This window comes from Bactrocera neohumeralis, chromosome 5, assembly GCF_024586455.1.
Source record: "Bactrocera neohumeralis isolate Rockhampton chromosome 5, APGP_CSIRO_Bneo_wtdbg2-racon-allhic-juicebox.fasta_v2, whole genome shotgun sequence".
Lineage (NCBI taxonomy): Eukaryota > Metazoa > Arthropoda > Insecta > Diptera > Tephritidae > Bactrocera > Bactrocera neohumeralis.
In genome coordinates, this window is record NC_065922.1 from 74,977,619 (window position 1) to 74,990,183 (window position 12,565).

General features: G+C 33.2%; 2 protein-coding genes across 7 annotated transcripts in view; one reads left to right on the plus strand and one right to left on the minus strand.

Moving 5' to 3' along the window:
- The window catches only part of LOC126758919 (sex-lethal homolog), a 63,100-nt gene that overhangs the window by 41,944 nt on the left and 8,591 nt on the right, over window positions 1–12,565 (minus strand). The gene's annotated exons all lie outside the window — the stretch shown is intronic.
- Window positions 1,530–3,205, plus strand: LOC126758916 (gram-negative bacteria-binding protein 3-like). Its single transcript, XM_050473362.1, has one exon. It carries the CDS (start codon window positions 1,632–1,634, stop codon window positions 3,126–3,128), a length of 1,497 nt encoding a protein of 498 aa, XP_050329319.1. The 5' UTR covers window positions 1,530–1,631; the 3' UTR covers window positions 3,129–3,205.

Below are 12,565 nucleotides of genomic sequence, written 5' to 3' on the forward strand. Positions count from 1 at the left end.
TAAGGAATTAATAATTAACAAAAATATTTGTGGATCTAGAAATTCCAGTATAGACCAGTATAGTTAAAAAATTTAAGAACCGCCTTTCTTCTTTTACCCAAAGTTTTTTGAGCACGAATTCTCAGTATACGAAGCAATAGAATTTGCATACATAGCAAATAACCAGCTATACACAGTTATACGCTATTCTTGTTTAATAAATTCTAGCAAGTTTATTTTCAATTAAGCGAGAATCCTCAATTAGTCGTAACAACGAAGTGGTTTGAGTGTGTGGTGTTCGTTTAATAAATTTTTTAAGATCGCAATCTCAGCGAGTTGAATATTGTTATGAAAAAAAGCAAGGCAAATCCAACAGCTCTACTCACAACCTTGTATAACTGTGGATCCGCCGATTAAAACGTATCATTTATGAAAATATTTATGTACAGCGGTATTTTTGCAAAAATTCTTGAAAATAAAAGCTTGCTTAATTACAGTTAATCGTAATGGGGATAATCCAGGAAATTTCAGAGCTTTTGGTTTTCCTACACACCTTGATAAGTATGAATAAGAATGAGCAAAACAGAGGCAAAGCTTGCTGAGACTTTCAAATAACTTTTAAATCACATTTAAACATATTTTTTGTTGATAATATAAGGAAAGTAAAAAATAAGAGAAATAAGTAAGTACAGTCACATTACTTATACGTAAAGATATCTTTAACTTGATTTTGACCGGTGAGTTAGTATGACAGCTATGAGCTATAGTGGTTCGTACTGAACAATATTTTCGGAAATTACAGATTGGCATAGGACAATAATCTGTGCCAAATTTCGTGATCGGTCAGTTTGTATGGCAGCTATATTTTATATTGGTCCGATAACGACGGTTTCACCAAACGAGCAGTTTTTCAGGGAGAAAAGGATGTGTGAAAAATTTCAGAATGATATCTCAAAAACTGAGAGACTAGGTTCGCGTATGTACAGACAGACAGATGGCTAAATCGACTGAGCTGGTCAAGCTGATCATTTACATGTAAACATGCTTCATAGGGTCACCGACATTTCCTACTCGCTGTTACAAACTTCGTGGCACACTTAACATACCTTTACCCTGTGCAAGGTACAAAAATTACCAATTCCACACATGAGTCATTCCTACCGATTATTTACCGCATATTTATGCACGGCATCATAATAATGAATATCGTGCTGTACATTTTTTGCACACCACATACATATGTATGCATGTATGTGTAATTATATTCCTGTGATTTTGCAGCGCAGAATACCTTGGATTAAACTACAAAAACAACAATGATTAATGCATGTTCTACAAAAAACGAAAACAAACCACGAAAGTGAGTAAGAGCGCTTGGTTGAGAGCTGACACACGCTATGGCGATTCTTCGTATTCTCTCGGTTTTTGTGATTTACCACAACTGGTGAACTGGTTTGCCCATGCTTTTATTGACGTTAGAAACCTACAATGCTCTCGCCAAAAAAAAAAACTTATCAGCACCTGATGAGAGCTTCATATTGCGGGGCTCAGCGAGCAGCGGTCGTAGTAGTTTGTTAGAAGACGCGCAACGCGGATGTCCGACACAGCATTTATAGCAAAGAATAGTGTAAAATAAGCTTAAAATCAACGAGATGTGGCAGCTGCGTTTCATTGTTGTCATGGGCTATATTATAGCCATGGCGCTAGGTATACCCAGTTATGAAGTGCCGAAAGCAAAAATTGTTGTGTACTATCCAAAAGGCTTTGAAGTATCCATACCGCACGAGGAGGGCATCACGCTCTTCGCCTTCCACGGCAAACTCAATGAGGAAATGGAGGGGTTGGAAGCGGGCACTTGGTCCAGAGATATTGTCAAAACAAAGAATGGACGTTGGAGCTATCACGAACGCAACGCAAAGTTGAGAATTGGTGATACGCTCTACTATTGGACTTATGTGATCTACAATGGTTTGGGTTATCGTGAAGACAATGGCGTGTTTACGGTGCGCGAGTATGCGAATTATACTGCGGACGCAGTCGAGGAACGAAAACGCGCGGAGAATGGAAAAGTTGGAAGCAGCAGCAGCAGCGCCGGCGGTAGCGTAGGTAGCGACGTTATGGGTAGTACCGGCACGAGCAGTGGTAGCGCTGGCACTGCCAGCAGCAATCAATTGCTATTTGAAGATAATTTCTCTGGCACGCAGTTGAGCAAAGACCGTTGGACCGTGGAAGAGCGCTTCGCCACAAAGCCAGATCAGGAATTCGCACTGTACTTAAACGTGCCGGAGGTCTTGCAAGTGAAGAATGGCATGGTTAGAATATACCCAGAACTCACCGGCAATCACTTTCAACAGCACAATCGTCCGTTGAATATTAAACATGATATCGGACCTCGTTGCACCGGCCGTGCGAACAGTGAAGAATGTGTGCGCGATGGAAGCGCGACATCTTACTTATCTATACCGCCCTTCATAGCCGCACAGTTCTCTACAAAGGAACACTTCTCCTTCAAATATGGACGCGTTGAGATACGCGCGAAATTGCCACGCGCCAACTGGGTCTTTCCGCAATTGTGGCTGCAGCCAATGAATGAAAAATATGGCGCTGACGACTATCAGTCGGGTCAAATGCGCATCGCCTTCAGCTATGTAAATGGTACAAAAATGCATCTCTTCGGTGGTTTGATTGTGAATGCGAATAGCAGTTGGCGTTGGGAGAAATTGTGCGAATTCCCGAACGCGCAGCAGCTCGACTTGGGCAACGACTTTCATGTTTACACGCTGATTTGGACGGAGGAGCATATTTCGGTAGCCGTAGACAATGAGGTGTATTGTAGTTTCAACCCCGACAGCCACGGTAAGTTGGCTAATTTAAACAAAGATGAGCTAGAGTTGCCGAACAGAGATTTACTTAAGAGGGGTAGCAAAATGGCGCCCTTCGATCAAGAGTTCTACATCACACTGGGTTACGGTATCGGCGGTGTGAATGATTTCAACGAAGGCTTATACGAGTGGCAACCGCAGAAACCGTGGGAGAATACGAATCAACGAGCCATGAGCACGCTGCTAAAGGCGGTGGAGAAAAATTTTGATGATTGGTTGGAGTTTGGCGAATTGCTTATTGATTACGTTAGGGTCTATGCAATTTAGATTTTAAATGGCACAAAGTGTTTTGCATTTTATAAAAATTTTACCAAATTTGGAATAAATTGTTCAAGCAAAAACTACATTATGTATTGAATCTGCAGTGAGCGAATTGAGTGTGAGAGAAATATGAGAGGAAACGTAACCAAAAAATAAAAAACAAACAGAAAGCAAAAACCTCAAAAAAATACAACAAAAATGTCTTTTTCAAGCACAAACAAAACAAACACATTAACAAAGCATGTTAATGAATCAATGAGATAAGAAAGCTCTTATGTCTTTTTGTAGTAAGTAAATTTTTTCATAAAATTGCTGAAGAATATGTATTCATCTATGCTATTCCTCACAAAACAATCAAAATTTAACACATGTATACACATACATATGTATGTACATATATTAAATCTCAAACGGAAACATTAAAGAAATTAAAAAAAATTTTAATTTAAAAAAATTTTAAAATTAAAAAAAATTAAAAAATAAAAATATATAAAAAATAATAATCAAAAGAAATAAAAAAATAATCAAAAAATAAAAAAAAAATAATCAAAAAAATAAAAAATAATAATCAAAAAAATAAAAAAAGTAATAACAAAAAAAAAAAATAATAATCAAACAAAATTAAAAAAATAAGAAAATAACACAATAAAAAAGTTAAAATACACAATAAAATTTAAAATATCACAGAAAACAAGAATAAAATATAAAAAATAATTAAAAATTAAAAAATAAAGAAAATAAAGAAAATAATAATAATAAATAAGAAAATTAATAAAAATGCGTTAACATGTTAATAAAAATTGACAAAAATTTAAATAAAAAAAGAGAAATGCATTAATAAATGAAATAATAGTCGAAAAATATATAAATAAAAAATTAATTAGATATAAAAAACTTAATTAAATTAAAAACACAATTTTAATTAGAAAATAAAACAAAAAAAATAAAAAGTATACAAACTAAAAATTAAAAAAAAAAACTTAAAAAATAGTTAAAATAAATAAATAAAAATAAAAAACATACATAAAACATGTAAAGGCTAAGTTTGTGTGTAAACGAACATTTTATACTCTTGCAACTTGCCTATATACATATGTATGTATGTACATATTGGGTAGTCGAAAAAGTCTTTTCGTATTTCTATTTAAACTTCAACTTATTTTTTTTTTTTATATTTATACATATGCTAATAAATAAATAAACAAATATGTATCATTTTGGTCGACCAAGTTTTGCCATTTTTCCGCTAGAGGCATTTTTCCATCAGCGTAAAACTTTCATCAGTGGAAATCGAAATTTCGAAATTTCCAGAATGAAAGCGAACGAATCATTGTTGTGCTACACGAACTGAGACAGCATCCTCTCCGTAAACTTCACAAATTTCATTGGTGGCTTACGTGACATTCTAACCTTTTTTATACAAAAATTTCAAAATATAGCGAATTCCTTCATTATTTTCACTCATTTTTGAACAACTGTCAGTTTTTTTCAACTTCCCGAATTTAGTTTTTTTGGTTAAATGAAGCTTAAATTTCACCTTTCCAACACTATATGGGACGACACAATGTAATTAGTAACACTGGAGATATACGACGGCAACGACATCTATTGACAAAATACGAAGACTTTTTCGACTACCCAATATCAATAAAGCACAAGCTAAAACGTGTAGGGAACACTCTCACAGTTAAGTGAGAAAAAAATTACCCACCACAACTGCAAAAAAAGGTGGAAAAAATCACAAGAAATGCATTATTTAAATGATAACTCAATTTACGAACTGCTGAAAGTGAGTAATAGACATAATTTTTCACAAGAAATCAATAAGAGAAAAACCAGGACTGGGATATTTATATAAGAAATCAACGGCAATAGCAGCTCAAACAACTTCAATTCAATGCACGCATCATTAAGTAAGCTACGGGTGTGTATGCCGTCAGTCTGTGAAGTGGCTACGCCGAAGACGCCGACTAAAACAAGAAGAAGGCAAGGCATGGCAGACGTTGATGTCTACAACAACTGAAGACGCGACGAACAGGCAAAACGGCAGCGGCAAAATTGCTATAGCTAAATGATTAAATATAATTATATTTGTCAACAATTGCCACGACTCGCGGTGCGCGGCGCGGCGCGCTCAAGCACTCTGCGAGATTTTTTTTTTAATTTATGTAATTTTTCTACTTTTTTTGCATGGTTTAACTTTTTGGCTTGTGCCGCAGTTGTCATGTGACATGCAACAAATTAAAGTAGACTTTTAGGCGCATGCAAGCGTATAAAGAAAATAGCATTAAAGTAAAAAGGAAACGGCAAAGGTATGAGTGTGCAAAATCTAGCAGAAATATATGAGGAAGATAGAATAAAGGGGAGTGGAGCGGTGCAAGTGAGGCATTTGTGATTTATTATATTTGATGGCTTCTCTTCCTTTGCAGGTGGGAAGAAGGCAGCCGTGTAATAAAAATGTAAAATATTGTAATTGTGCAGTTACAACACAATTATGGCTATAAAATTGGTGAAATGTGTTTGTATGTAGTGCGGAGTCATTGTAATAAAGAAAATTTTTGGAGCAAGAAAAGGGTTTAACCATGAATCATATTCATTTAAAGCAGATTTTTTATAATGTCGTAGGCGATCATAAGTCGGGTGTGGATTTTAAACGCTTAGAACTTTCATAATTTATAGTGTGTTCTATAATTTTAGTAGATTTGGGTACTCAAAATGGAAAAATACTTCACAAAATTTCACAAAATGCTTCATTTTAGAAACACCTAAAATGTGGGAAATGAAAATATGTCAAATTTTTGAAAATTTATCGGATAAAAATTTGATGATTTTGATATATTGGGTAGTCGAAACAGTTTTTTTGTATTTCTAATAAAATTTTAACTTATTTTTTTTATATTTACAATAATAAATAAATAAACAACGGAAGCGAGCGAAAACTTCACAAATTTCATTGGTGGCTTGCGTAGCATTCTTCCCTTCTTTATACAAAAATTTCAAAATTTAGCCAATTTCTTCATTATTTTCACTCATTTTTGAACAGCTGTAACTTTTTTCTACTTCACAGAAGATACGAAAAGACTTTTTCGACTACCCAATATTTCCTAATTCTATTGTTAAAAAAATAATTGTGAAACTTTGAAACTGGTAATAACGGAATTTGGAAAACGTAAATATGTAAGTCAAAATCTTGAGCATTTCCGGAAAGAAAAATTTATGTTTTCCTAATTTCTTTATTATGATTTTTCGGGACTCCGAAATATTTCATATTTTATGATTATGAAATTTTGTAAAATATAAATTCGTCAGAGCCTTGATTATTTTCGGAATAAAAAAATGTTTTTCGGACTGCGAAATATTTCTCAATTTCTTTTTATGATTTATAAGCGATGTCAAGTATTAAGGTCAAAAATGTAGTATTGGAAATACCAATTTTCGGAAAATGTAAAAAAGTCAAACTCTGGAACATTTTCGGAATAAAAAGAAGTTTTTGGGACTCCGAAATATTTATTAATTTTTTATGTCAAATATCAAGATCAAAAATGGAGTATTAGAAATACCAAAATTTTGGAAAATGTAAATAAGTCAAACTCTTGAACATTTACGGAATAAAAACTAGCTTTTGTGACTCCGAAATATGTTTTAATTTTTTTATGTCAAATATTAAGGTCAAAAATTGTGTATTGGAAATACCAAATTTCAGAAAATGTAAATAAGATAGTCTTGAACATTTTCGAAATAAAAACATGATGTTTTCGGAACTCCGAAATATTTCTCAACACTTTTATGTTATTAAAAAACTAATTGTAAAACAATGTTGAATTATTAAGGTATGTAGAAAATGGTTTGCGCCCAAAAACATTAGTTTGAAGGTTAGAAAATCATTTGCGCCTAAAATTATGCTACACAATTATGCGTCAGCCAAGGGAATTGTGATTAAACCAAATGCGAAGCACCAGGACACATACTTTGCGGACACATAAAAAGAAGCAAAAACAAAAATCTACGCTTTGTTAGTGTTTAATTCTTTTTTCGAAATAGCTGCGGCATAGTTTGCGGCAGTGCGGTAAAAGATAGCGTACGCTGATTTTCGAATACAATACTTTACTAAATTCCTTTGCGTTGAATTACAAACAAAGAACAGTATGTAGCGTGTGTATGTATAGAAAAAAGCCGTCTTGTTGGCGTGTGAGCAGCAGTGGCTAAGAAGACAAAATTCGAAATATTTATTGGCTAGCTGTTTTTGGCAAGACAATGAAGGACAGCAATGGCGCCGATGAAAAGCGGTAAGCAGCGGTAGGCCATTTACGCACTGTGGCACGCACGTAAACGCATACCTACAAACATACATACATATGTGTGTACAAGCAGTAAAAGAGGGCAGATAGTAATCTGCTTTTAGGCGCCAGAGCATATTGTAAGATAATTTGCTTTCCGGAACAAACATACACACACACACATACAATGAAGCGTATTATGTATGTATGTAAGTATAAGCGAGTATATACATGCATACATATTTGGCCTAAAAACGGTGCGGCAAGTGGAAAAAATTGGAACTGTAGAAAACTTAAATAAAAGCAATTTGAGGGCGGTGAGGAGAAATCGAGGAAGAGTGGTAAAGAAGAAGCAGTGAAATATAGAAATGTTTGTGTTAAAATTTCAAAATAATATATTACAAAAAAATTGTAATGCAATGGAAATCTTTATATAACATTATTGCTATAAAAAATAAAATTAAAAAACAAATAAAATAAATTTTAAAAAAATTTATATTTCACAATAATTTTCTAAAAAAAAATTAAAAAATATAAAATAAAAAAAATTAATTCAAAAAAATATTTTTCACAATAATTTAAAAATTTTTTCAAAAACAAAAGAATAAAATTAAAAAAATAAAAATAAAAAAAATTAAAAAACAACTATATTTCACAATAATTTAAAAAAAGTTAAAAAAAAAAAATTAAAAAACAAAAGAATAATAAAATTAAAAATAAAATAAAAAATTAAAAAAAAAAAATAAATCAAAATAAAATAAAGTAAAATAAAATAAAAAAAATTAAAAAATAATTTATTTTTCACAATAATTTAAATTAAAAAAAAAATAAAAATAAAAAAATTCTATATAAAAAGAAAAAATAAATTCAAGAAAAATTATATTTCACAGAAATGAAAACCCAGTTTTCAAAAATTGCCTAAAAAACTTGAAAGTTTGCATTAAAGTACTTTAGAACACTCATACGCCCAGTTGGACCGACCGCTGAGCAAGCAAACTGCATGTAATATCCCCGACCAACGATGACATTAAAAGCACACAACACCACGCGCACGCACAACCGCTACAGCTACAGCAGACGAAACACAAAACTAGAGGCAAACCTCGCTAAAGCTGCTAACGCGTGTGATAAGACAAGAACACGCAAGAACGCAAAGCGCTTGAGGAGCAACACCATAAAAAATAGGGAAAATATGGAACATGCAAACCCGAAAATCAGAAGCAACTAGCTAACAGAACGGCGCACAGGTTGTAGAGGAATGCCAGCGAAAGGCGCCAGATGTCTTGTGCTATAAGCAGCGCGTCAAGCGATTGTTTGGCTTGGCATTACAAATAAGCAACAGAGAAGACACTTGTCGAGGTCTTAAACATTCATATATGTATGTATGTGTCGGTGTGAGTAGCTACCTTTAGAGCCAAGGCATTTGCATTTAGATGAGGGAACCAACGGTTAACTATTAGCTGAGGCATAAACTTGATTGTGACCAGCTTCACCTTTGCACACATCCAACCAAAAATCTACATATGATGAATAGGAGACAACGCTTCAAATATGCTCTTAAACAGAAAAAGGTTGGTTGCGCTTGTGTGAAGCCGAACGACAGGCGGATGCTGGGTTTATCTCGTCGGCTCAGTGCGCACATAGACGCAAGACAGCAAACCGCATGGAAGCACACACACACACTTTAAAAGCTATCCGTGTGTGCAAGCAAGCAGCAAAGAAGACTTCCGAAATCACTCCCTCCAACTTGCTCGGCGCGCTTCGCTCACGTGAGCTGCTCATATTTCCTACTTGCTGTCAAAATATATGTACAATGCTTGTATGTACATATGTATGTATATCCGTTGGTGCATTTTAGTTGCACATTTGTGCAAATTAACGAGGATTACTCAAGAGCAGATAAATAGCGTCAACATGCAGAGTTGCTTAAAGAAGCAATTACTTGCATTTCAGGTATTTACGGTCATATGTTAGCCTAAATGTATGCTAACAATTTGTAAACTCATAATACTAACACACACACACACATGCAAACATATTGTTGTTGGTTGAACAAGTAAATTCGATACAACAAGAACAAGCTGCTGTTGTGTGGCTTAAATTAATGCACATTTTCGTGCATCAATTTGTAAATTTTACCGTTTTGCATTGGTGTGTTTCCGTTGCGGAAACAGACAATAGCCATACTGATAGCTCCTAAATATAGGCAATGTCTATTTTATAGCAATATACTTGTATGGCAGGTAGAAAAAGAGTTTTGAAGGCATATCATGAAATGCCTGATTTTTACTGACAGCCCCTAAATGTAGACAATACCCACTTTTCATTTATTGTTTATATGAGTTGCTATTTTTATAGTATATTTTGCTTTGCCATCAACTAATTATGCTAAAACAAAATTGTTTAGTGATACTATAAACGCTAAGCGCCTAAAAGTATATTTGAACAATCAGAATCAGAAAAACAATGTCCTAAAACAAATGCTGAGATTTCAAATTGAAGGCTAACGGGCAAAAATATGGCACTTTTAAACTTCAGCGCCTAAAAGTATAGATGTATTAGAAGAATTAGAATCAGAAAAAAATATTTTGCAAGACAGAAAGCACATACTAAAGTTTCAAATTGAAAGCTAACGCAAAATGAGACATTTTATCTAAAACCAAAATTATTTCGTGATAAACGCTAAGCGCCCAAAAGTATGTCTGAAAAGCTAGAAATTGAGAAAATTGAATTCCATGCCATAAAATAGATGCTAAAAGTTTATAATGAAAAGCCAGCGAGCAAAAATATGACAAATTTCGATGTGTTCTAGGCGCAAGGTGCAGATTTTTTGAAAAATGTAAACCAATACGTTTTCATAAACGCCTGCAAGTATGCAAGGACAATATTTCACATGCTAGAAAATACAAAAAATAACGGGAATTTTAAAATGGAATGTTTTGGAAAGCCAAATATTTCAATATTTCATAATTTTATAAATAAATTTACAGATAAGTATATTCATGGTTTATTTTGTCTGTAGCAGCCCGTTATTATAAAAATTTATAAGTGAAAATTCCACTCGAAAAGTTTGAAGCTTTTTTTGTGCATTTTTGAAAATTACCCTACTAGAAAAATATAAAGACTTGGAACTTCTATTATTAGTGGATTTTAACTGAGTGTGAACGCCTTGTTAATAACCGCTTTGGTTGACTAGTGTTATCGATGTTCGATACCATTAACACATTTAAATATTTATTATATCAACATTTAATTTGATTTGAGTGCTCTTGAGATTAAATTTTTTGGCTAAAAATACCGCTGTTCAAGAAAAAATGCAATAAATTGTATTTAATATCAGTTTTAATAGATATTCGGGAATATATGGCATATTGTACATACATAGGTATATACCTCATTGATATAGTAAATACACAAAACAAAAAAATAGGCTTCTTTTGAAATACAAATTTACTTCCAGCCATGTAAGCGCACAAAAGTAGGCTATTATTGAAGGATTTTACAATTTCTGAGTACTTAATTGCACGCTAAAAAGGTAAACAAATTATTTTTATACAATTTCTACAAAATTTTAATATGATTTTTTATTGTATGGCAACTATACGCCATAAACGAAAGAAAGAAAAGTATTATTCAAATTATGCTTCACATGTTTCACGGCAAAGCTACTGCAAGCAAAGACGCACAGAGCAAGCGGACCAGAACTTCATATGAACAAGCCTGCACAGGATTTTCGTTGCAATTATGAATTTTTATTATGCATTGTTACTTTAAGGAAGCGGCATTATCATTAAGCGCGCATATATTTATATACTCGTACGTATGAACATATACATATGTATGCGCTAGTGTGTGTACGAGAAATGCCGTTGAAAATGCGCTGATAAATAAAAGATATGCAAATGCCTTGAAAATTTTGAAGCGATATTAACAATCAACTTTTAAAAAGCGCACACAGACACAAAAAAAATTGTTAAAAAGTGAGTTAATAAAATACGATGGAAGGAAAAAATTCAGGTCTCATTTCAAACACAAATTACTTAAAGGAAATTGAGTAGCAAATAAAAATATATATATATAATGCGGGCGTATATCCGATATGTATGTACATATATGTGAGTAACACACTTTTAGGCGCGTAAGCAAATACACAGTAAACGGCCGTACATCAATACAACATTTGCGTAAAAACTTAACTTTTTTCATTTTGTAAGGCCATTCAGTGTCAGAAAGTGTCCAAAGTTCGCGCAACACACATCCTTTCATGTATGTTTTACATATTACTCATGTATGGTTGTAAATGTGTGGGATTTTATGACCTATTATTCCCATTATTTTGATATATTTACAATATATCCTTCACAGCATGCATTGTCAACGACTGTGCGCTTGTGCTTGAACTGATCTCAGTGCTGTCTGTGCCATATTTAAATTGAAATTGGCAGTGAAATTGCAATCAATGTATTGGCACTATTTTTATGTTTTCACTTTGCCACGCTTTTCTGTGTATTTTCGTAATTTTGCTTGCCTCATACTTTTTGTTGTATCATCAACATAAGTATTTATAATAGTGGAAAGGAAAAATGTGGCAGCCTTGGCATGCGCTGGAAACAATGCTCAGCCATTTTATTATTCATTTCATGATAAACTTTACAAAGAAAGCGGTTTTCGCAGACTTCCTAAGGAGCTGAAAAAACAAATAGCAATAATTTACAAATATTTCAAAATGGGTTAGCTTGAACTTTTGCTTTTCTCTCAACTGTCTAAACCCTTATAATGGATTTATGGCGAAATATCGATATTAAAAGAGATATCGATATAACAATTGTAAAACATTTTCTCTTTATGAACTTTCACTGTTTACAAAATCAAATGCAAATGGCGGCTCACTCGCATTTTATACGAAAATTCGCCATGAAGAACATAAATTCAGTTTATTGCTAATCAAAGGAAAAACTGCATGAAAAATACATTCCAATAAAAAAAATTGTATTGTAAGCCAGTTTTTTCAACGCAAACAGTGTGAGAATAAAGGATATGTGAAAAAGAAATCTTGTTTTCGAAACAGAAAGGAGCACAGGAAGAACTATAAAAACAATAAAATAACAGAGCTGTGCTTTTGTTGTATTATTAATGTATGAAATCGTGTTTGATCGCAGAAAAGAG